This window comes from Leguminivora glycinivorella, chromosome 21 (genome assembly GCF_023078275.1).
Source record: "Leguminivora glycinivorella isolate SPB_JAAS2020 chromosome 21, LegGlyc_1.1, whole genome shotgun sequence".
NCBI lineage: Eukaryota > Metazoa > Arthropoda > Insecta > Lepidoptera > Tortricidae > Leguminivora > Leguminivora glycinivorella.
In genome coordinates this window covers 14,404,464-14,430,612 of record NC_062991.1, presented here as the reverse complement: position 1 = coordinate 14,430,612, position 26,149 = coordinate 14,404,464, and the positions used below count along the sequence as shown (strand labels likewise).

Sequence of the window (26,149 nt, the reverse complement as noted above, 5' to 3'; positions counted from 1 at the left end):
AAGCATAATTTTTATCAGTACTTTGCTTAGAATTAATATTTTGATTTTCTTTTCGCCGCTTTGAACCATTTTCTAAAATTTCGTAATTTTAATTTTGAATATTTAGACTTATAATAAACCTTAACTGAACTCCACAAAGTTCAATGTATGCTTTGTTGTAGCGCCTGCTGTATTGTGGCATGCAGAGAACAGCGAACTATGCGTTTGTGCTGAAATTGCTGTTAGTTTTTTTGCAGGCGCTTTGACGCAAAGTTTAATTAAGGCAGATATTTTTAACACAATTTATGGAAAGTAATAAAAATAAAACAAAAAATAATACGTAGGTATTGCTAATTTTATATACATTTACATTATTTTATTGATAAATAAATTGCAACTTCATCTTGAAGATTTTTCGTTTTGTTCTTTGAGAAACCATTTAAAAACCAAATGTAGGCTTTGTTATGTTTTATTTGTAATAAGTATATAAGTATATGGTTATATAAGTATTTTTGTAAGTGGTGGGTAAAAAAAGAATCAGATATTATCAACAAGACATAGTCTTTCACATTTAATACAAATACAAATTATCTAACAAACACTCATCATTGTCCTTTATTTTTACGTTTTTTCTTAATTATACTAGTTGCTTCATCATTCAACTGCTGGAAGAACGCCTTAGATGTCTTCAAAGATTTATCATTCGCTTCCACTCCCTTTGTAGTATTCCTATGTTCCGTAACCTTGGCAACGGTACCCTTCTTACGCTGCTGTTGCTTTTTCTTCCTTCGTTCCCTCTTCTTGTCGGTTGTGCTCCTCTCATCTTTACTAATCAACTCGCCTCTATGCTTCTTCTTGACTTCCTCCGGAGCTAGTAATGCTGCATCACTGGTAGCTACCGGTGCAACCTCTTCCATAGATATAGCTGGAGTGTTACTAACAATCTTAACTTCCGCTTGTGGAGCTCTAGGTGTGTAGTGATAATGGCAGAGAGCATCAAGTTTAGCGAACAATTTCTTCATAGCTTCTTTAACCTCTTTATGCGCTTCCGGTTCCTCCTCTTCCTCCTTCTCTCCTGACGCTGCTTGCTTCTGCTTCAAATATTCTGCTTCGTAAACCTGAGCAAGACTGAGTTTGCTCTTTGACTGGTCAATGATTTCCGTTTTACGGAACTGTAGCTGGTCATCAACCGGTTTTTCTTTCTTTTCAACATCATCCCATGCTTTATCTTTGATTCTTTGTCTAATGATATCTTCGAGGGTAACTGTGGTTTGTTCCGTAATGATAGGTGGTGGACGAGAAGTTAAATCAAAATCAACTACCTCCTCTAGTAAAGAGTTTTGTGGTCTTTTTATAGCATCTACTTCTCCTTTTAACTGCCAGGGTGCTTCTTTAAGCATCTTTTCTTCGAGTCTATTTATAGTTTGCTTCAAGCGATCTTGTCTATGCTCAAAATCTGACTTATGCTCATCTATATTGTTATCCTTTTTAGTTGGCTCATCATTTTCAACAGAATCTCCATCATCAGACTCGCTATCTTCCATAGCAGCAAATCTGACTTTTTTGTCCTTATTCTTTGACTTTTTATCTTTTACTTCAGATTCCTCTTCAAGGTCTCTCTCTTCATCATTTCCACTATCATCTTGGTCATTATCATCGTTACCATCATCATCACCATCAAAGAAGTCATTATACATGCCTTGACCACCCTCATCACCAGATTCACCATCCACATCTTCAAATAAGTCAATGGAGTCTTCCGAGTCAGAAGCTGCTTTCTTCTCCTTTTCTTCCTGAAGAAGGAACTGCTCCATTTCATTCAGTTTGAAGAATTTGTCATCAACTATTGAACTTTTGGTCTTCTTGTTTAGATTAGACTTCTGAGACTTTTTAGGTTTAGGTTTAACTACCATTTCTTCTTCTTCTGCCTCAGATTGATCCTTAGTCTCCGTTTCTTCATCTTCTTCGTCTTCTTCTGGCTCATTTTCTTCTTCTTTAATCTTCACAGGGAAGGTGAGATCCTTCTTTGTTGACATGCTGTTGGCTACGTCCCATACGAGTTGATCCCAACTCTGCGTGTTTTGCAGGTCTATTTGCTGCCATATCTGCTCTTCGTCGAAATCTTTAACTATCAATTTAGGCAGAGCAGAGCCTTTTCTCTTCTTCCCATCACTAATTTCTTCCGATTTTGTAAGGTCGTAAAGAGATTTAACCAAACTCGTGATGTCATCTTTAACATCTTTTTGAACGGTTAAAAACTTTACAGGCTTTTCAGTGACCGTGTTGAACTTTTCGAGGATATCCTCCATTTTTAAGGATAAATTAGCTCGCCTCTTTTATCGATAGGAATCACTTTTTATACAAAATCTAAACTTTTTATATTTACAACAAAACCACATGCGGTTCGGCTGACATTGTCATTTGTCAACTTGATAAGTGTCATGTGCCATATGGCCCCTGTACACACATGGCCAACGGTTCCACCAGCCCTTTGTGAAACCCCTTGGCCAAGATAAGAGCCGCTGTTTACACATTGGCGAACCAATCACTTGGCATTGGCTCTTCATGAAAGATGGACGTGGAATGGAAAAGTCTAGGAAATTCTAGATCATAGACATTGACAGAAAAATTTGATTAAAAAATAATAACCCCGTAGTAAAATTTAATTATTTGATATATTAACAATTTTTTTAATATTATGATAAGAACATTTATCTTTTTTAGGAAATACATTAAACATTTGCAAGGTTATTTTATTTCCTAAAATCTACACTATTATTGACATAGATAAACTTATTATTTTCGTAAATATTTCACTACCGTCCTCTCTGACGGCTGACGACCAACTGAATGAAGCGCCAACGTGTAAACGCAGTTGGCAATTGGCGCCAAGATCCTTTGATGTGTGGACAAAAAACCGACACGAATCGGTTGGCCGGCAAGCGCAAGCGCCAACTGCCAACTTACGGCCAAGTAGCCCTCTACACACATGGCCAAGGGGGTTGGTGGAACTGTTGGCCATGTGTGTACAGCGGCCAATAGACATAGACAGAAACGCAGTAGATAAAACTGTTCTAAGTAAAGGTAAAAACGCAATTAGTGTTATGAACTTTGTTTGTTGCGGTATAAATAATCAACCAAATAATTCATATCAAAAAAATATATGAAAGTTTGATATTCTACATATTTTAAAAAGCCAATAATTATAAAAATTATTTAAAAATAATACTACAAGAATAAAAAAGTAAGTGTCTCAAATATTATCATCGTGTGACGTTTTGTTGAGTGCATTTCATTCTCCTCCATTAACTATATTTTCTTTTTATTGTATTTGTATTATCGTCGCCTTATTTGACTATTTTCAATTTTAAAATTACTATGCATCTCTATCATAAGTAGCGTACGTGACCAGAAAACGCAAACGCGTGTGTTTTCCAAAGAAAGATAACATCTCCGTCCTCGTAAAAAAGTAAGTGCTCCTTCAAGTAACTGTACCCCACGTTATGGATGACTCCATTCTTGCTCTCCTCACTTCAGTGGTCAGGGCGTCTTGTTTTTACTCGATACCTTGAGAAGTTCATTGTATTTCCGCCCACGTAGTAGTAAAGGTTAAAATACCATGCATACGAGCGAGTGAAAGGTGCCCATTTTGAGTAAATATTTGTGAGTTTTTTTTTTGTTTTGTTTTTAATGTGACGAGCGCACACTAGTTTAACTTTCGCGTCGTCATTTATTTTAGGCTTATCTTGATGTTTCCTCACCTTGCTTGCTAAATGTTGACCTTTCATTAATATCAAGGTTCAAATGTGTAGCATTTTGATAAACATGTTTTGCTAAACAGGTATTGAAATTGATCCATATTGCTTGAAGCAGTTTGTGTAGTTTCATTGTTGTATTAAGTGGCCTGAAGTGAGTGAACTAAACTAAATGTCAGGAACTTATTGTTTATTAAAGCTAGAGTAAAATTGTATAAATTTAAAAATGATGCCCATTTATTTGGCATATGGCTTTAAATTCCCTTCTTTATTTTATAGCTGACAAAACTGAACTAATGATGGAATCCATGAGATTAATAATCATCAAACTACAACAACCTATGTCTATGTGGCCCATATAAATTTGAAATCACCATACAATCCTGCCCATGGCCGATGAAAGTACCAAACACATAAAAATGTTTTGAGTAGAATATAATTCTATTTATAAATAAATAAAGAACAAAACACCTATCATAACATAGATATGTGCCACAAAACAATCCCAACGTCACAGAGCGTGCCTGGCTGGTTTTTGAAGACCTCTTGTGTGCATTTTTAAAGTTTTTTTAGCTGGCTACAGTATCTAATATCATCTGGGTGTCCTGAACACCAGTGCTGCGTCTATTAGACATGGTTTACCCTGAGTGGCATCCTATTTGGTGTACTAGTTATTCAAATAATTAATTGAAATATGGTTGTACTCACGAAACATGTCGCAGCAATAGCGATATAATAACGTGAGTACAACCGTATTTCAATTAATTATTTGAATATGTCTCACGGAAGTTTAACGTGTACTAGTTATTATTAATTACCTGTTGTTTTGTATTTATTTTATTTACTTATTTATTCTTTATTGCACATAAAAAAATAAGTACAAATGGTGGACATAATGCCTTAAGGCATTCTTTATCAGTCAACCACTGGGTCAAAAAGAAACATTTGATACATGCAGGCATTGTGACAGAAAACAATCATCAGATATCACTTTCTATTATGTATCTTTATGCCAAATTAAAATATTTTCTTTCTTTCTTTTAATATTAAGAATTTTGTTGTTCCAGTATGGATGGTCAGGACCAGATGGAGATGAAATTCAGCGGAGGCAGTGAGGTGGGCGGCTTGGAGCTCTGCATTGTGTGCGGAGATCGAGCGTCTGGGAGACACTATGGGGCAATCAGTTGTGAAGGTATGTTTGTCAATTGTTTTTGGAATGGATTCTCCAGATGCTACCATAGAAATTCAATTTAGGCACTTTACAGAGATGGTATTGAAATAAAACTAGTGCTGTTGTCTTCTCAACTAATCTTAAATTTTGAAGCCAACCTTTGCTTGGAAAACATAAAAAAACTCAAAAATGCGCATTTTCCCAGATTGATTTTTTATGTCAAGTAATCCTAAAAAGATGAACGGAGTGAACTGGTTCAGGAAAGCGAGAGACCATGGTACCTGGAAGGCTTTGGAAGAGGCCTATGTCCTCAAAGGACAAGACTTAAGTTGAAGTTGTCGATGGAAAAAAATAGTAATATATTGTAGTTTACAAACAAATAGATAATTAGCAAAAATAGTATATATATGTGTATATATACTATTATATATGTGTAATTGTGTATATATACTATACGAGGGTCATGCCAAAAGAAATTAGATACTCAAAATTTACATACTTTATTCTTTATTACAGCTATCTATTTTTTCGAAGTATTCACCGTGAACACGTATACACTTTTCCATCCGTCTAAACCACTTAGAAAATACCGATGACCACTCTTCTTTAGACACCTCAGAAATTTCATAATTATACGCAGCCAGGGCGTCTTCTTTGTTCTCAAAATCTCTTTCCTTTTAATTTTTCTTTAATTTTAGGAAAAAGGTAAAAATCACAGGGGGCTAGGTCAGGGGAATATGGGGGGTGGGCATGGGTGGGGCAGAATGGTCACGTGTTTTGAGCTGAAATAGTCAAGTGTTCTAGCGGAAGTGTGCGGGGCAGCGTTGTCGTGGTGCCAGAGCAGGTGCCGGGTTCCTGACTTCGGCCGCTTGTCACACCAAGCTGACAGTACTCTTGGGGCACAAACTGTCACATACCATTCTGAATTAACTGTCTTTTGATCTTCTAGCACTATTGTAGCAATATGTCCCGTCTTGCAGAAAAATGAGGCAACCATTTGTTTTTGTGTACTTCGGGTTCGGCGACATTTTGTTGGCGTCGGTTCATCTACAAAACACCATACTGTGGACTGTCGCTTTGTTTCGGGATCGTAGTTATATAGCCATGTTTCGTCACCTGTAAGTATATCATATACGTTTTTTTTCTCGCCTACGTCGAATTTATCTATCATAAATTTGCACCAATCCATGCGACGGGGTTTCTATAAATCGGTGAGCTTGTGCGGCACCCATAGGGTTGTAAAAAAACGGTTTTTTTTCTGGCTTGAAAAAAAACATGAAAAAAAACCGTGAAAAAAAACAGTTTTTTTTTCTAGACTATGTTTTTTTTCTAAAGTACGAAATCTCAAAATTTGCAAAGTAGTTAATACTTTTATACGGTTTTTTAGACTTAATGTTAACTATTAAACGAATTTAATCAAATAACTTTAATTTCTGGTCTTATAAAAGTAACATTTACGAAATCTGTAGTTTGTAGTTATCACTATTTACTGTTGGCAACACCACCGCCTCTCCATGCTACACGCCGCATCGGGGATTCCCCAATAAACGTTTGTATACTGAATTAAAATGTACGTTATTGTTATTGAAACACGTTACAACTCACGAAAAACCGTTATTGTCGTATTTGTCGTATTATTTGTTCATCTGAAAAAAACCGGCCAAGAGCGTGTCGGGCCACGCTCAGTGTAGGGTTCCGTAGTTTTCCGTATTTTTCTCAAAAACTACTGAACCTATCAAATTCAAAATAATTTTCCTAGAAAGTCTTTATAAAGTTCTACTTTTGTGATTTTTTTCATATTTTTTAAATATATGGTTCAAAAGTTAGAGGGGGGGACGCACTTTTTTTTCCTTTAGGAGCGATTATTTCCGAAAATATTAATATTATCAAAAAACGATCTTAGTAAACCCTTATTCATTATTAAATACCTATCCAACAATATATCACACGTTGGGGTTGGAATGAAAAAAAATATCAGCCCCCACTTTACATGTAGGGGGGGTACCCTAATAAAACATTTTTTTCCATTTTTTATTTTTGCACTTTGTTGGCGTGATTGATATACATATTGGTACTAAATTTCAGCTTTCTAGTGCTTACGGTTACTGAGATTATCCGCGGACGGACGGACGGACGGACGGACGGACGGACAGACAGACATGGCGAAACTATAAGGGTTCCTAGTTGACTACGGAACCCTAAAAAAACCATATTTAGAAAAAAAACCAAGGTGCTCGGTTTTTTTTCATGTTTTTAGGGTTCCGTAGTCAACTAGGAACCCTTATAGTTTCGCCATGTCTGTCTGTCCGTCCGTCCGTCCGTCCGTCCGTCCGTCCGTCCGTCCGTCCGTCCGTCCGTCCGTCCGTCCGTCCGCGGATAATCTCAGTAACCGTAAGCACTAGAAAGCTGAAATTTCGTAACAATATGTATATCAATCACGCCAACAAAGTGCAAAAATAAAAAATAGAAAAAAATGTTTTATTAGGGTACCCCCCCTACATGTAAAGTGGGGGCTGATATTTTTTTCATTCCAACCCCAACGTGTCATAATTCTGAAAAAAAACATTTGGTTTTTTTTTCTATTTACAACCCTAGGCACCCATCTTGAAAAACGCTTATGAAGAGACAGTTTACTATGAATTATAGTTTGCAATGCTGCTGATCCAAAGCCCAGTTCACGTTCGAGCTCTACATATGTAATTCGTCGGTTCGCACGAATATTTTTTTCCACAGCCTGTACATTTTCTTCAGTGACTGCGGTTGGCGGCCGTCCGGTCTTCGCCTCATCTTTAAAGCTCTCCCGTCCTCTTTTAAATTCAGCAAACCAATTAAAAACAGTTGCACGTGAACACGCAGACTCTCCAAAAGTCGAGACTAAAAGTTCAAAACACTCTTGAGGTTTTAAACCTTTTTTAAAGTCATAATATATCATAACACGAAAATCACATCCAGTGTAACGGCACTGGAGTCTCAAGTTATATTGAGAATTCACCAGTAACAATGTGCTAACCCATACTAAATATTACCCATACTCACAGAGAACCTCCTATAGAGTACCAATATGGCTAATTTTGTTCCCGGTACAAATCGCCAAAACTTGAAGCGCGAGGCTCGGGCGGGGTGATATGTTAGCACGCTGCGATTGGTCGTTTCAAGGACGGTGGGCGGGAGCACTGTTGCATAAGGATGGGACATGCTTGTTACCGTAATTTATGTTGACCGGTTTTGGTTGAATTATTTACCAGAAATTATTGTTAGTTATTATTAATAACAATGCATACTATAAAAAGGTACATACATTTTACTTGGTATTTCATATGAAATCTTTTAAAGATAAAAGTAATGAGAGCTTTAATACTGAAATCAGACATCATGTTCGTAACATCATTTTTTACGCACTAGTATCGTAATGTACTATTAAATACACCCTGTTTTTATTGAATTCTGCTTATTTTAAGGGAAGGTTCTTTAGATCAAATACAATTACTTTCTCTAAGAAACGAGCTTCTCAAAACTTAGGGTTATCGAGTTATTAAAAAAATAAATATGATATCATTATGTCAAGCCAACTCTGAGTTCCCTCGCACTTCCTCGAACTTCATCATCAGGCCTATCTTATGATTCTCCACCCAACTGCTCACCAAGAGGATTCTATAAAGCCAACACATCATATCATTACCTCAAGCCAAATCCGAGTTCCCTCGCACCTACTAACCAACCAACCATAAACTACCAACTACCTAAATAAAAAAAATTACAAATTCTACAAACTCCTACTTACTACTTAGTACGTACTGACTACTCTAACAAACATCGGAAAATATTATATTGGTAGAAATTATTATTTTCATCTCTACTTATTGCGTAATCAAATCCGGTAAAACGTTGTTAAAACAAAACACGAGGTCACGGTAATAAACAAAATCAACATTGTCACATCACTACGATACACGTGCTTCGTAAGAAAGGAATAGCACATTGCATTTTTAATTTGTTGAAAAGGGACAGAGTATGACTGTCGCGTCAACTACTTCTAGTGGCCAGTGTAAGTTGACCTATGCTGGCTCGGAATAAATTATAAATATGACTTACCTGTGAAATGTAATTCCGTCTGTTTTTAAATTTGACTTTCTTGTGGTTTTTCCACACCATTTCACACTACAGGTGGACATTTTTAAGCATCAAAATGCCCTTTTTCAAATTTTTTTTGCGAAAAACACGCGCTCTTTACGGATCTGCTACTTGGTCGCAACTGAACGGGCATGGCGAGCGCCCGCGCTTATATGAGTGCAAATACTAGGAAGGCTGGCGACCGCGAGTCGTCTTATAATGGATGTCTATAGGGGTTGGTCTGTGCCCATACTAGATATTGTTTGTTACTGGTGCATTCTCAATATAACTTGAGACTCCAGTGCCGTTACAAGACGTAATAGTCTGTCGGTAGATGGCGCTAGACGTCACCCCAAGACGTGTGTACATAAGGAAAGACATGGAAAGATTTGCGATGTCCGGCGCGGCTTCCGTAGCTCAATTGGTTAAGAGCATTGCACGGATTGCAAAAAGGATGCGGGTTCAAGTCCCGCCGGAAGCGTAAGTTTTTCCATTTTTTCCTTTAATATAAAAATGTTTAGGATCGTTAGCAGACGTTTCTGCTTGTTAAAAATTAAACCCATAGTACAAGCTTGCCTAGTTTGGGGCTAAGTTGATCTGTGTAAGGTTGACCCCAATATTTATTTATTTTGTCAGGTTGCAAAGGCTTCTTCAAGCGGAGCATCCGCAAGAAGCTGGGCTACCAATGCCGGGGCAGCATGAACTGCGAAGTGACCAAACACCACCGCAACCGCTGTCAGTACTGCAGGTTGCAGAAGTGCCTCGCCTGCGGGATGCGGAGTGACTGTGAGTATTTACAAAGAGAAAGTATTATAGGCTTATCGTCGAAAATAACCTTTGTAGTCACAGCGCATTTACTGCCATCTTTCGACACCAGATTAAAACTTCAGACAATATGCGGCATTTGGTAAAAGCTATAACATTGTCATTTGTTGCTTTACTTAACCACAATTCAGGTAGACTTATACACCGTGTTTTTTTTTGTTTTTCGTTAAACAAAGGCAGAATCGAACTTAGGTTCGTTATCCTTAACCCTGATCAACATTCGTTCAGTGACTTTTAAAAATTATGAAGTCTTTAAATTTTTAATTTTTCAAACAAAATAAATATTAGCTTCAATGTGACGCCATTATTGAATTGTCATTGACGTTGTCTGTCACACTTTAGACTTAACAGAATTCGCAATACATAACCTTTAGAAAAAACTTTCAAGGGTGATAAAAATCAAAATACAAGTTATTTTTAAAAGTCGCCGAACAAATGTTGACCAGTTTAAGGAGAATAGCCTTGAGTTAAATTCTTAAAGCCATTTGTTAAAGGTAACGGAATTCCCACTCTGTATAAGTCAGCATTGATCTATGTATCTTGCTTACATATACTTATTTACAATAAAATTAGGTACTTTTTGAAAAAAGTCGCACAAAGGGAAACTTTGCTGGAAAACTTTAACAGCCATTTTCTTTCTATGATGTCGGTTTTGACTATGCAGTAGGTAGATAGTAGATATTGTTTGACAAGCCCTTCCCATCAGTAGAAAAAGATGCCAATTTAAAAAATCCTTCAAAGTTTTCATATCACAACTTTTCCTAGTGATACAGTGGCTTTGCCAGAAAATAATAAGTCCAATTATATAAGATAATCTGAAGGGCAGTAATTCTTGCTTTGTACCGACAGCGGTCCAGCACGAGCGGAAGCCGATCGTGGACAAGGTGAAGCCCGAGCGCGGCGAGGGGCTCCACGAGAGACAGGCGTATTCGAAGCTGCTGGGATTGGCCGGGCAGCAGGGACAGGTAAATTAATAGGCTACTTGCCTTCTAGTCAAATCAGCTTCTTTTAAGAACTGTCAAAACGAATTTGAACGATTTGTTAATATGGAATTTATATGAAATCGAATTAAGTGACGTCACGGTCAATTCAGTTACTTTATATATTTCTACCTTACTTATTAAATAGAAATTGGATTTAAAAATAACTTCTGTCCATGTTTTTCTTATAATTATCTGATGCTTTATTTCGTGCATAGTATAAAATATTTTTCCCCTCACTAGCTCGGAAACACGTGTTTTGTCCTTTAATACCAGCTGGTAAAAACGCATTTTATCCACTAGTGGGTAAAGTAATTTGACCTTGAATAAAGTCTAATTAACTGCTTTAAAATTGATAAAAGTAGGTGAATCTAGTAATAAAAATGATTTACCACCTGTAGAACTACTGGAAGCAGTGATAAACGCATTTTTGCGTTGTAGTTTCCTCGCTATAGTGAGGGGAAAAGTTTTGTTTTACACTCGGTTGCAAATGTATTTTTCTTCTCGTGTGTTAAAAACCTCGCAAGTTCAGGATTCTATGGTTGAACCACTCGCTTCGCTCGTGGTTCAACCATAGAATCCTTTCACTTGCTCGTTTTTCAATTCCACACTCGACGTTAAAATATAACTTTGCCCCCTTGTATAACAAATAACTATTATTTTTACTACAGTCAAGTTCCATATTGCTAAAAGTTTAGAAGAAAGGATTTAACAATTATGATAGTATGTTATTTTAAAAACATGTAACACATAAGTAGTATACTTTAATTTCTTCAAATTATATCCTTAAGGGGCAACCCACGCACAGGAGACGTTTTTTAAATTACACTTCTTGGGCAGCGCGTCGCTTTAGTCCGTTCCGCGTCGCCTGTGTGTGGGTTGTCCCTAACACAAATCAATATACTTTTTTTTTCTTATCTTGTGTTTCTGATGTTTCATTAATTTCTGGCAAATTTAGTAACATTTCATTTTGTTACTGAAATTAGAATAGTTATGTATTATTTTACCTATGCCCGGCTGTATAGGGAAGGGTGCACAACTTTTTGTGAAGTAACATCATATTATGACAATGTAATATTAAATTAATTAATAATTTGGCCACAGATAAACCCAAAGGAAGAGCCAAGTGAATTCGGAGCGGTATCGCCTGCAGCACCCGCCATCAACTTTGCACTTGCTGCTGCCGTCGCTTTTAACAAAGGAAACCCAGGTAAAACAACTTCAGATCACTTAAATCTATCCAACGCCGGGCAGTTCTTATTGCTGGCGATCCCAAACTCACAGTCGGTTTAGATCCTCTTACGGCTCAGCCACGACATTGGTCTAAGCGTGAGCGGATGAGCTTTATCCACGTGGATATTGGAGCGAGACACAGCGATGGGACTTTTCATTCGCACGTACGCCTGGTAGTTCTTATTGCTGGCGATCCCAAACTCACAGTCGGTTTAGATCCTCTTAGCCTTTGGAGAGATATTGGCTCTCTGTGCTTGTTCTACGATGAACTTTTTGACCTGGTGCCACCGTCGCGCTTTTATCACCGCACCTCCGCCAAGGAAATAAAATTCATCCTCACTTTCTCGACACGTGGCAAACCAAGAACAAACGGGCCTCTCGCTCGTTTTCGCCCAGAACGTGCAAGTTGTCGAATGAGCTACCTCTGAGGTGTTCCCCGTGCGCTATGACATGGGGTTCTTCAAGAAGCAGGTATTTAGGGTTCTCAAAGGTCGGCAACGCATGACACCCCTGATGTTGCTTATGTCCATGGGCAGCGATGACTGCTTCCCATCGTCTGCTCGTTTGCTGCGTATTTCATAAAAAAAAAACTTAAGTCACCTGTACCGGTGTAAATGGTTACCGAGTGGGACCCACGGAACACCGTGGAGGGTGCAGGCCGGGGTTCAGGCAGACCGAAAAAGAGATGGCGGGACGACTTGAACGCATTTTATCCAAGCTGGCAAAATTACGCACATGACAGGGTTGAGTGGAAGAAGCGAGGGGAGGCCTTTGCCCAGCAGTGGGACACTACAGTAGGCTAATAAAAAAAAAAAGTCACCTGTATTACCTGTATACTACAGATGATTAAAGTCTGGCTCAGTCGGTAGTGACCCGGCCTGCTAAGCCGCGGTCCTGGGTTCGAATCCTGGTAAGAGCACAGATATTTGTTTCTGAGTCATGGATGTTTTCTATGTATATAAGTATGTACATATTTACCTATTTAAGTATGTATATCGTCGCTTAGCACCCATAGTACAAGCTTTGTTTAGTTTGGGGCTAAGTTGATCTGTGAAAGGTGTCCCAAATATTTATTTATAAACTAGCTTTTGCCCGCGGCGTCGCTCGCGTTAGAAAGAGACAAAAAGTAGCCTATGTCACTCTCCATCCCTTCAAGTATCTCCATTTAAAAAATCACGACAATTTGTCGCTACGTTTTGCCGTGCAGGACGGACAGACAAACAGACACACACACTTTCCCATTTATAATATTAGTATGTATATATTTACCTATTTAAGTATGTATATCGTCGCTTAGCACCCATAGTATAAGCTTTGGTTAGTTTGGAGCTAAGTTGATCTGTTTAAGGTGTCCCCAATATTTATTTATAAATTATAGTATGTGTTTACATTTGTGCAGTGCCGGGTTACTTGGGAGCTGGTGACATGGAGGGCGCGCGCCGACAACAACTTTTATTGCAGACTCAGCTCGCCAAGAATCTGTTCAAGATGGGACAGTTTGGTAAGTCCTATCTCTCAAATTATTATATTCATAATGGGTCTGGGTGATAAAGATTCGTGTGTATACTGTTATTAAAGTGATAAAGTCAATTAGCATGCCTTCAGGCATGAAATAATTGAAACTTTGAAATGTGTTTTAAAATAGATGTAAAAGCATGCGAATATGCTGTAAAACGAATATATTTTAAACCATCTATAGTTTATCGTGAGACATTCAAATAATTAAATATACGGCCAATAGCGACATATTAAGGCATTTGTCCCACCGCGAGCTAGTAAGCTATGAGCTATCGGCTATAAAAACGAACAAAAGATAAACACTCCCGTGCACATAAAGAGACACGGCGATATTGATAGCTCACCGCTGGGCGAGTAACTATAAACATCGCCGTGTCTCTTTTATTTACACAGGAGTGATTATCTTTAGCCCATAGTTTACTAGCTCGCGGTGGGACCAGTGCCTAACGTGAGTACATCTGTATATATTAAAGTCTCACGATCAAAAATAACATACATTAAATTCTACGCGGCGCTACGATCACGGGGAAAATAATCGGCTACGCTTCTACGATACAGTCGGGTTAAATAATGTTACGCGTATTTATAACTGTTCTAACTTTAAATTATTTATAGGAGCTATCAACGAGTACTTGCAATCAGCATATGCGGCTCCAGAGGCGCCCCTCGCGCCGCAAGCCGACGCTCCACAGCCGGAAGGTAAACATTTCTATTAACTTCATCAACCTTGCAATGGCTGGGCCTACCAATTGTGAGAAATTTTCAAAATATATGTGAGTGTGTTTAGTAACGCGTCCCACTTTGTCGATTGCTATAAATCCGCTTGGTCAGTTTATTCATATAAATATACATCTCGTCTTTACGGTATATATTTTTTTAATACTACGTTGGTGGCAAACAAGCATACGGTCCGCCTGATGGAAAGCGGTCACCGTAACCTATGGACGCCTGCATCTCAAGAAGTGTCACATGCGCTTTGCCAACCCATTAGAAACTTGTACACTCCCTCTTGCTGTGTACTTAACACAGCAAAAAGCAATTTAAAAAATCTTACATGCTAAAATAATTGCTGGTGCAAGCTTTTTTATCTTGTAATCTTTGCACATACGGAGCTATCAAAATCTGTCGATTAGCTTAGTATGAATCACCAAACTCAATTATAATGATTGAGATGAATATTGTAAGTTTACCATGTATTTTTTTACAGTAGTGGACCCTTCAGCGGTCCTATCTACTCCAGAATCACTAACCCTACACATGGCCCTGCCCGGAGGCGCGCCGCCTCACCTGAGACTGCATGCTGTATGCGAAGCCGGAGCTAGACTGTTGGCAGCCATCAGTCGCTGGTTACTCGCTATACCTGCAGCTAGGGCTTTACCGTAAGTATGATTTCTCAAATATCAAATATATTGCGATTATTGTACAAGCGCAATAATAACACCCGTCTGCGAGGCCACCAATACAAACTAATATCTGAACTGTCTAAAAACAACCCTCGCAAACATTTTCTCAGCAACAGAGTGGTCAAAACCTGGAACAATTTACCAGAGGACGTGATCTCGGCACTGAATGTTAACCAGTTTAAGAACCGACTAGATAACTACTTAACAAATTTAAAGAACACATCTTAAGAAAGAATTGTTGGATACAGGCAACTATCAGTTGTTATAACTGCCTGCCTGATAAATAAATAATAATAATAATATTTATTTCGCTTTAAAATGTGGCACAGGAGATGTTCAAATGTATTGTGGTTACACACATTCCACCAGAAACTGACATGCAAAATTATTATACTGGGCCTAAATAAGAAAAAGTATGCAATGGTACTCTAAGTATGTAAGTATGACTCCATGCGAAATCTTTGACACAAGTAAATTCACGATTTTCAATTTTAAGTACTCAATGTACTCCCTTGCTGTCTAACGTGATGCCTGTTTCATATGTTTTGACCGATTTGATATTTTACGAGAGTTTTTTGTCCCATAGTAAAACTAATGTGCGCCCAGTGCGCCGTTCTCCAACGAAAGGTACCTCATTATTGCTTAATCATAAGGACGCTCGAACAGGTAATTCGGCTGTATGGGAAGCGTCAATGAACTTTACATACGATTACTTTAGAACGTCACTCACATATGATCATTCCCTACATGATTGCAGATAATTAAAAACATTCTGTATAAATATTAAACATCCGTATTTTACAGGTTCGAGATCCAAGTGACCCTGCTCAAGAAATGCTGGCCGGAGCTTTTCGTGCTCGGCCTAGCGAAGCTGTCGTCAGCATTGCAGCTGACCGCACTGCTGCCACAGATGGTGGCGCACCTGCAGGCCGTGCTGCGCGAGCGAGCCGGCAACACCGAGTGCGAGCGAGAGCGCGGCGCCGAGGTAACACTGTGTTCTGTCACGGTCGCCATGTTATATACTAGAGACAGTACTAGGGCTAGCGAAGCTGTCGTCAGCATTGCAGCTGACCGCACTGCTGCTGCAGATGGTGGCGCACCTGCAGGCCGTGCTGCGCGAGCGAGCCGACAACACCGAGTGCGAGCGAGAGCGTGGCGCCGAGGTAACAGATGGTGGCGCACCTGCAGGCCGTGCTGCGCGAGCGAGCCGACAACACCGAGTGCGAGCGAGAGCGTGGCGCCGAGGTAACACTGTGTTCTGTCACGGTTGCCATGTAAGATACTGGAGACAGTACTGGGGCTAGCGAAACTGTCGTCAGCATTGCAACTGACGCAGGTGGCGCACCTGCAGGCCGTGCTGCGCGAGCGAGCCGGCAACACCGAGTGCGAGCGAGAGCGCGGCGCCGAGGTAACATTGTGTTCTGTCACGGTCGCCATGTAAGGCGATACTGTACTATATTTCTGTTCTCTTTTTTTTGCATATTTTTTTGAGTCAAATAACATTTTGGTACATAATAAATTAATAATTTTAATTTTCTCATAGATGATGTGAAAAGCAAAAATCTGTCATGATAGCAAAATGATATTCACCTTGAACGTTTGCGCTTGATTTCCTCACTTTGCTCAGGATTCTATTTTTAGTCTTTTGCTTCTTCCAGGACTCAATGTACGTACGTTCGCGCCATAAATATGGCATTTTGCTCCCTCGTGACACAATCTGCTGTTCCTACCGTGATTTCTTCAATAGACTATTCTCTCGAATATAAAATGCATCATTTCGTTACAGATAACCACGGCGGATTATTCGGACGAGCGAGTATCCGAAGTTAGCAACATGTTGACTCGCTTGCAGCAGTACATCGGCAATATGGAACAACTGCGAGTGAGCGACAGAGAGCATGCACACCTCCGAGCGCTTTGTCTATTTTCTCCAGGTAAGAATTTTGAGGATTGTAATTGTATTGTATTGTATGAGAGCTGTTTGAACCAGGTAATCAAGTTCAATAAGAAATGGGATTAAATATTGGCAATTTAATCAACATGTAATGTTATGTGCGTAAAATTGTCGAAGATTGCTCGACATGTGTCGCTCCGTAACGAAGAGCCTTTTATAATGAGCGCGCGCGATGGAATCCCGACGCAGACCCGATTTTACATGTTTATTGTTTAATAAGTCACACGGTAGTTTTGCTACATGAAAGTTTATTTAAAATATATCTCCACAGATGGCGCCCCAGACTTCCTAACCAAGAAGCTTCGTGAACTCCAATCTTCCGTTCTTCGCTCACTTCGTACACTCTGCGCTCCGGACGAAGAGCGCTGCGCAACATTATTGCTGCAACTGCCAGTGCTGCGAGCTTTCACTGGACCCTTCCTTGAGGATGTGTTCTTTGTTGGTACGTGTCTCAGAGCATTAAATACTATAGAGAGGACAACGCGGCGGCCTGGTCGCAGATGTAGGCCCATTGGGCCTACACCGCCGCCAGTTCGCCGTCCGCTGTCATCGAGTGTACACGCGCGCTGTTCACCGATAAATATCAGTTTTTGTCCAAAATGCCGAGTTGTGCAATAATTATTTGTAAAGATCGCAGTGAGTTGTATAATTTCCAAGCCCATGGGATCACATTTCACAGGTAAATACTATTTTCTCAAACATGCAATGAAATATTATTGTCTTTACGTTCCTTAAAATGGGCTGGGAAGTATCGCTTTTTGGGCGCAACAACTCGAGAGGACTGTAAAGGAATTTCATATTATTTTTTAAGTAACTTTTTTTTATAAAATATTGTCCTTTAGAGCATTTTTTTTTTTATTTCATTGTATGTTTGAGAAAAGCACTATACATGCCTCGGCGCCTGAAAACGGATTCCGGCCTCGTCGCACGCCCTCGGCCGTATATACCCCCTTTGCCGGAAATCCTCATTTTCCCGGCCTCTGATGTAATGTACTATTATTTCCTTTTATTTCAAATAAAATACGAAATCAACGTAATACTCCGAGTTGTACCATGTAATACAAGCAAGCGTAAGGTTAGGTAAACAGTGTAGTGTTTGCGCCGCAATGAACGGTGTACAAAACGATTCACTCAGTGAGACATTTTTCTCGGAAACGAGGCGAGGCGTTCCCGTTATTTATCGTTGTGTGCGTGCGCGATCGCGCTCGCTTATCGTTCGCGTGTACACAAACATTGAAATGATGCGCGTGTATTGCGCAATAGGAGCGTCCAGCTGTTGTGTGTGTGTGGATTAGGTGTGTGCGTGCATTATCTTTACAATTACTGGTGCTTTGTGTGGGTTGCGCAGACCTTGCGACAGGCGTACTATATACAAATCGCCCTGCATGACCTATCTCCCCTTTTTCTTAAATCTGTGGTACGTGTACTCAAACACTTCTGATTTGTCAATAGAATTTATCGCCAAATTCTTTAGAGATCTATGGGGATTGAACGGCTCGGCTTACATTTTTATATAGCCACCTTTTTCTAATGACAAATTATATGACTGTTTATCATAGCCGATTGAGCAAAGTTGCTTTCTCTCATTACTCTCATATATCCAATTCCATTTGTCTAAATGTTCACAGGTCGAAATTCTCAACAGATTGATTTGTAGAGACGACCATGTAACTGTAATGGTTCCTTAAACAGAACCCGAAAAATAATGTATATTTTGTTCTTTTCAGGATTCGTTGGCGATGTCAGCATTGACGACGTCGTTCCGTACTTACTCAACGCCGAACGCTGAGGTAAGTTAGAACTTTACTTCGAGACAACTATACGAGGTAACATGGATAAAATTGAAGGGTTTTCTTAGGGTTAAGATGAAAAATGTTCCGTATAACGAAGAACTACCGCAGCTTTCTATTTTACCATTTCAATCTTTTCGCATGCGGCCATGTTTCGAACACTAAACTTCTTCCTAAGCACAGAACTAAATCAAGATAGAAGGAAAATGCTCGGCGATTAACCGCGAAACCGAGCGTGTAATGTTATGACGTCACGAACTTTAGTGATGGGAACGTTGTCGCCGCGTAAACGATCGATTGTGGAGGTTGCGTTCAATTGTTACAACTTTTAGTAATATATACATATAATTAACCATTAACACATTTTTAGAGTTATTTTTATTCATAATAAATATAGAGCGTATTATGTTTGTATTTGTTTTTCTGCCGACCACAAATTCAACGTTAATACCGTAACTGTAACCTATTTTAAAGTTAAATTTACTTTTCACTCGTACTTTATAAATGTATAGTTTCATAACAATATAAAAACATAATTATAATTTCCACTGCTTCGCAAAATCGATTTAAATCGAATAAGGAAATCGCAGCATACATGACGATATAGTTCCGTGGTGCACCACTATTCTTAAGTTCGACGTGAGTTCGACGGACAAAATAACCAAATTTACCTTCACTTTGTCTCGACAGTTTGAATAGCCTATTTTTATATCGCTTGTTTTAAACGCACACCAAGTCGGACTCGTCAAATTAAAGCCGCAATGGAAAACTAGTTTGACGGCCGTACGTCAGCTAATGTTTTGATGATAAAAATAGGAAAATCGTGTTTTTAATTTAATAAAAAATATTTTAGGACAAATAGTACTTACCGATGATAGGAAACACTTTGTTTAACACCCTTGCTTTTATTGGTGGTATTTGAACAGTTAATTATCGAATACCGACCCATTTTGTATTTTTCACTGTATGTCACTCGCGGGCAGCGGTCGGGAGCAGACTGACTTGCGCGGCGAACAACGTTGCTCGCTATTTAACTTTTTCGCACGCGAAGTAGATACACTTTTTCCTTCTATCTTGATTTAGTTCTGTGTTCCTAAGATTTGTGAATTGAAAGAAGAATTATTATTTGAATTATCTTGAGTATACACATAAAAAAGAACAAGACCCCGGTGCTGAGAACCTCGTCTATGGCTAAAATAAAATACTATTCAATTTTCTTGCTATTAATAAAATGTCAAAGCAAATAAAAAATATTTATTTACCAAAGGTTGCCGCTAATACTTTTTTTTTTAATTTTAGGTAATTCCAACGACAGCAAATTTGCCGAGGTAATCGTGTATTAGCCTAAACTTATAAAATGTATTTTTATATGGATATTGTATAAGACATAAAATCGTGCAATATTAAGCTGTAATAAAATACTAATTTCTAATTGAAGGTTTTATGAGCGTAGTATTCTAGGTGTGAAGAGGACCGATCGTATCCGGAAAAGTATTTTTTATATGGATACGTTGCCGCATGCATCCTCACAGATAAGCCACAAGTGGATGCCACAAAAAACGCGGCTAAAGTAGTGGAGGATGATAGACACCTTTTGGCCGGAAGAATAACTCATGGAGGTTAAGGGGAGACTTTGCCCAATAAAATACAGATAAAAAAAAAAAAAAAAAAAAAAAAAAAAAAAAAAGTGTGATTTCTAATGGTGGACATTGCAATATGTATATCAAGAATTCGTCACTACTTAAAAACTTGTATCTTAGTCTGTCAAAGAATAGAAAATTGTAGTAAGTATGTATGGAATGCATATAAACTTACTGCGTTTTAACTTTGAGGAGCAGCGTGATATACGAGATTTTTTCAAAGTAGTGACGAATTGTTTTATGAAATTTATGATTTTTACAAAGAAAATATAACAAAATAAATGTTTATAAAGCCTGTATAGTAACATTGTTCAATGTTAATTTTTATCAAATAAAAACATATTTGTTGGTGTATTTAAAATTGGTAATGTTTGTAAAAAATAATTTTATTAGAGGTATTTGTTCCTTAATTCGAGAATGTTTTAAATTTATTTGTCGAAAGTTTTTAACAAATTTATAAACTGGTAGCTGGTGACATAACTAAGTCAATGTGGCAAAGACCGTCCAATTCTTTGTGACTGTAAAGTGCTTGTCTGTACTGTACACTTACTCTAAGTTTGGCCTCGTTTAAACGGTACAAAAACATGCATCAATTACATACGTTGTCTACTCTAGAGTCAACAATATATCAAATATTTTAATAATAAATATGCGTATGTCTGTACTTATACCAGTCTTCCCAGTAATCAATTGTATATGTCGGTCTTTACCACATTGACGTTACGTCCAATTTTTTTTAAAATTGTGTAGTGGTCGCTATGATCTCGAGTATATTTACTTTAGAAATGTAATTTAAGTTTAAAATTCGTCCATTAATAAATATAAGCTTTAAGGTTTTAATGTACTTACGTACGCTTAGTTTTATAATTATTATGAATGTTTGAAATCTGGAAGTTTATGACCTTAGTGCCTTAGTTATAAAAATATTTGTAATAAAGTGACTAATTGTATTTATATTTGTTCTTATTCAAAAGTACGGGTCTGACCAAAAAGGAGAATGCAATTTAGGACATTTAAAAATAGTTTTTTTTTTTTTTTTTTTTTTTTTTTTTTTTTCAAAATACTACTATTTCAGTGGTGTTGTTTTTACGGACACGTGCAAATGATTTTCTAAGTACTATTGTAAGTATTGTCATATAGTGTCAATATAACTCTATGAATTACAAAAGTAGGTCCTGTCATCTTTATTGCCTTGATAATAGAGTTCAGTTTAAAATACGTAGCACTTTAAATATTACGGTGTACCTACTCAATTTTCTAGACATGGGTGCTCTATTAGAAGAACTTACAATTTATATTTGATTTTATAGCTCAATAAAACTAACTAGAAAATCTCACAATGCCTCATAAAATACTATTTTTATTTATCGCTAAAGTCAAACAAAAGCATATCAGTTAAGAGACTAGATAACAATCAAACTGAGGAAAACAATACATAATCATGACATTTGGTGATAAACTTATCTTTAAATTATGTCACTAGGAAATCAAGTATTTTTATTTTCGCACGCACCATCATAGGTATCAGTCGTGATGGCTACCAAAGTAGCCATAGTCACCGGATCCAATAAAGGGATAGGATTCGGAATTGTGAGAGGACTGTGCAAAAGGTTCCAAGGAAATGTGTATCTCACATCCAGAAACGAACAAAGAGGGAAAGCAGCTGTCAGAAAACTTAAGGAAGAAGGTCTCCGTCCAAACTATCATAAGTTAGATGTCACTAAAAAAGAGAGCTTGGAATTATTTCGTGATTACCTTCAAAAGAAATATGGCGGGATAGATGTTTTAATAAATAACGCAGCGATAGCCTTTAGAAAAGATTCTGCTATGCCAGCTATAGTCCAAGCGGAACGAACCTTATTTGTGAATTATTTCTCTCTATTATCAACTTGTGAAATGTTATTTCCCATATTAAAAAATGGGGCAAGAGTTATCAATGTTTCTAGTAATTTGGGACATTTGTCGCAAATACCTAGTTCGACAATACGGAATAAATTAAAGGATCCTAATTTGACGGTAGAAGAGTTGAGTGAATTGATGACACAGTATGTAGATGCGACGCGTCAGGGGGCACAGCTTTTGAAGTGGGGGAAATCTTCATATGCGGTGTCTAAGGTTGGCGTGGTGGCGTTGTCAAGGATACAGCAGAGGATGCTGAACGATAGAGGTGAGTTTGGCTTTTGTAAGAGTAGGCACACTTATTACAGATGGCGCCACCTATTAGTCCAGTGCACTTGCATTGCACAGATAAAGAATTTCATACGTGAGAGCGCGAAGATATGTTTTTTTCTCTCTCTCACATATGAATGACAGTGACATGCTAGATAGTTGCACAGGCACCGCCTGGCGGGATGTCAGTGTGCCTCCTCATTCGCAGTAAAGTTTGGAGTGTTCTATTACTGATTTTTCTCTTTTAAAATTCGAATTTACTATAGAGCGTAGATCCGCTCCCGACCCGTGGTCCTTCAGGCATTCCTAAAATTTTTGTATATAAAATTAAAGGGGCGACCAATGATAATATGAACAGTAGGTATCATTACATTACAATGCAGAGAACGTGGACTAAAAACGTTAATATAATTTTGCACGTAAAATTTAGCAAATAAATCAAGTTAAAATAAACAAAATAATCAATTTACTAACACATGTAATAGATAAGATCAAGTGTGAAATGTTTGGTTGAAAAACTGAATGAGAGTCGAGCATGATGCATTATTTGCGTCAGTGATTTTATACATACATACATACAATCACGCCTGTATCCCATAAAGGGGTAGGCAGAACACATGAAACTACTAAAGCTTCAGTGCCACTCTTGGCAAATAAGGGGTTGAAAGAAAACGAAACTGTGACATTATCATTGTGATTTTATCACTTATCAAATCTCTTACCTTTACCGATAAATCCAAAGCAATACATAATCTTATCTTTTGAAGATTTGCCAAGCAATAAAAACTGGTTCAGATTGTTTTTTTGAATTTTTGCCGCTAAAATTTTGACACGTGAGGAACTAATAAAAAAGTTGCGAGTAGAATGCTCGTTCCGAACCATAGAGTTTATAATAAACTTAAAAGGCTCCACACACTGTCAATACACCTACGAGCTTTATTGAATCCCGGAATTTCAACTGGAGTCTCTTGCTCCGAAGAGCACTGAATCACTATCAAAATTTAAGCTATACCTAAACTGTCATACCTATATTTTCGTCGCTCATGGTAGATCTACAGGTTATTTGACTCATAGATAAATATTAAACATGCCGCTACAAATTTTGTGGTAATTCGACGAGGACTAGGTATTGATGAGACAAAGAAATTAAGTTCTTTAGTTTATCATTCAAATGTTTATTTATTGTCACTCCTTTTTTTACATTTATACCTACCACATAAAAAAGACAATATGTATAAAACATGCGTAAACATTTTTCAAACCCTTTTTGTCTTTATGATTTTATGGGTAAGCAGATTAAACTAATTGTTCACTTTGTCCAGATATAAAAGTGAACGCCGTGCACCCCGGCTTCGTAGCGACAGACATGACGGCTCACGCGGGCCCGCTGACCATCGATGAGGGATCACAACCAGCTCTGTATCTAGCCCTGGACGCGCCGGACTCACTGCGGGGAGAATACGTGTGGAGCGATAAGACCGTCGTGGACTGGGAAGCGAGTGAAATGCCGAAACATGTCAAACTGAGTACAGCTTGAAAGTAAATTGTTAGATACTCAAAAAGTTTGATTTCATTCTCGTTATCCCGAACTTTGCTTACAGTATGTTGTTGTCATGTTGACTTTTTGTTATCTACTCGTTTTTGCCAACTAATTGTTTTTTTTTTTGGAACTATGTTTAAATGAACATATTTACATAATTATACACCGTGTTTCACTTAACACTAAAAACCTGAAAACCGTTTGTTCAGAATCGAGAGTAGAATCGATTGAGCTATATCTTGATGGGGGTAATATTTTTTGTTTTAATTTGTCAAACCACGAGTCAAACCGGGGATCCGGCAGACGTTTTACATCGGCGATGGCTAAAACAGATTAATTTAAATCAGTCTACACATAATGATTCAAATTGAGAACATAGGTTTTGAGATTTTGTGTATCTTTCCAACTATAAAAATGTGTAATATCAGACGGAAATAATAAAATGCACAATTATAACTGATAAATTAAAAGAGACGAATAAAAATATTTTAAAAATCTCTTTTTGGCTCATAACTCATAAAGTATGTTTTATGACAAAAATGGGAGGCCTTTGTTCCCAAAAGATATTCAGTAGTTTCCATGGAAAAAAATACATTTTACCCCCCTAACCCCACCACAACACAGTACAGAAGTTTATCTTTATGGTATAAATACGACTATTAAATAATCTAATAATAATTTGTATTATTAGTTATTTTTTACGTGCCCATTCTACTAATTCGTAATACAACCACTAATTGTGCATATCACATTGCTAGAGGTTGTAAATACCGGGTAGATAGGTTTTTCAGTATTTAGGGGTATTAACACTTTCGAAATTGGGGCTTACGCGGCGCACGACATTTTCTACTAGATGGGGGTAATATTTTTTGTTTTAATTTGTATTATTAGCTACCCATTCTACTAATTCGTAATACAACATTGTGCATATCGACAGTAGGGTTGTATACCTTTTTAGCGAAAGTGTTAATAATGGCTGGTTACGTGGACGATTATTTTTTCCGCTACGAATTTGACGTTGTGTGTCAGTTTACTTTTAATGTTTATCATAAGTCATAACAAATTGAACTCCAACCAAATTACAACCTTGTCATTTTGAATGTTAGGTTTAAATTTGCTTACTGCGATTACTTGTCCAATTTGAAGTTTACTGTGACAAAGCTTAAGTGCTTTACAGTGACATAGCTGTCTATTGTTAAACCTTATGTCGTTGCAGTAACGTACACAAATAAATAGTTTGAAGGTTTATGATGGTAGCTAGCAATTATTTTATTGAGTGTAGATGTAGGGTTAAAAGTCGAGTAGAGCTGTACAGAAAATGAAAAATTCAATTTAAAAAAATAATAATCATCAGATTAAAAGATGAACACTCTAGACACGTTTGAAAAAATAAAAATCAGTTGGGGTGTCTGAGGTTTTGAGTGATACCGGAAACACGGTGTATAAGAAACTAAGACTAAACTTAAAAGCTAGCTAATGTCTAAAATAGGCCCTTGAGGTATTGTACCAAGGATACTGGCGACATTTCCTCGCTGTATCGCAATGCTGATACGTTGTGCAAGGAAGTCGCCAGCTCTTCGGTCACCAGTTACCTCAACCAGACGCTTCGTGATTTCTGTGAACAACTTGTTCGCGCTGGGACCCCATGGACCTAGAGTTTCTACGCCAAAGGGTACAAAAAGGTATTTTTTGCCAAGACTTTTGTATTTATTACGTTTCAAAATTTCGACACTTTCTGCCGCTGCGCCCGCTTTTATCTTGGTCCGTTGGAGGTGAGACGGTGCCAATGTGTCTACGCAGGTAGCATCCCACACTAACATTCGTCCCATACTCCAAGGGACCAAGAACACTCCATCAGGCCTCTTGCCATCATCTCTGATTATGCCAGTCGGCTCAAGGAGAGCAGGCACATTGATGGTTGCAAGGGACCGACGGATAATGAATTAAATAAATGAAATGAAATGTTATTAAGCGACGAATGTCTCGAAAAACGGCCTGCACTTTTTTGACACGATAATCCATGGTGTCCCAGTCGGTCCACGTCCGTGCCACAAGAGCATATGTGTGGCGTACGCACTGAAA

The 26,149-nt window shown here is 38.0% G+C and overlaps 3 protein-coding genes across 6 annotated transcripts; 2 read left to right on the top strand and 1 right to left on the bottom strand.

Annotated features, from left to right (window-relative positions):
- Positions 1 to 521: 521 nt before the first annotated feature.
- LOC125237449 (U3 small nucleolar ribonucleoprotein protein MPP10) lies at positions 522 to 2,382 on the bottom strand. The gene has a single exon (XM_048144528.1). The coding sequence runs from the start codon at positions 2,286 to 2,288 to the stop codon at positions 585 to 587; it is 1,704 nt and encodes a 567-aa protein (XP_048000485.1). The 5' UTR covers positions 2,289 to 2,382; the 3' UTR covers positions 522 to 584.
- Positions 2,383 to 3,256: 874 nt separating this feature from the next.
- Positions 3,257 to 20,112, top strand: LOC125237467 (nuclear receptor subfamily 2 group C member 1-B). Of its 3 annotated transcripts, none has more exons than XM_048144571.1 (13): positions 3,257 to 3,448; positions 4,802 to 4,926; positions 9,652 to 9,801; positions 10,693 to 10,805; positions 11,925 to 12,030; positions 13,453 to 13,554; positions 14,187 to 14,270; positions 14,779 to 14,950; positions 15,779 to 15,959; positions 16,761 to 16,908; positions 17,200 to 17,370; positions 18,656 to 18,718; positions 20,018 to 20,112. In XM_048144571.1, exons 2-12 carry the CDS (start codon positions 4,803 to 4,805, stop codon positions 18,715 to 18,717), a joined length of 1,413 nt encoding a protein of 470 aa, XP_048000528.1. In that variant the 5' UTR covers positions 3,257 to 3,448; position 4,802; the 3' UTR covers position 18,718; positions 20,018 to 20,112. The 3 variants fall into 3 exon arrangements, with proteins under 3 accessions (XP_048000528.1, XP_048000526.1, XP_048000527.1); XM_048144569.1 differs by having other exon boundaries at positions 10,690 to 10,805; XM_048144570.1 differs by lacking the exon at positions 3,257 to 3,448 and adding an exon at positions 3,500 to 3,642 and having other exon boundaries at positions 10,690 to 10,805.
- Positions 20,113 to 21,627: 1,515 nt separating this feature from the next.
- LOC125237480 (carbonyl reductase [NADPH] 3-like) lies at positions 21,628 to 24,228 on the top strand. 2 transcript variants are annotated; one of them, XM_048144587.1, is made up of 2 exons: positions 21,628 to 22,525; positions 23,850 to 24,228. In XM_048144587.1, exons 1-2 carry the CDS (start codon positions 21,892 to 21,894, stop codon positions 24,062 to 24,064), a joined length of 849 nt encoding a protein of 282 aa, XP_048000544.1. In that variant the 5' UTR covers positions 21,628 to 21,891; the 3' UTR covers positions 24,065 to 24,228. The 2 variants fall into 2 exon arrangements, with proteins under 2 accessions (XP_048000544.1, XP_048000545.1); XM_048144588.1 differs by lacking the exon at positions 21,628 to 22,525 and adding an exon at positions 22,729 to 22,884.
- Positions 24,229 to 26,149: the final 1,921 nt, after the last annotated feature.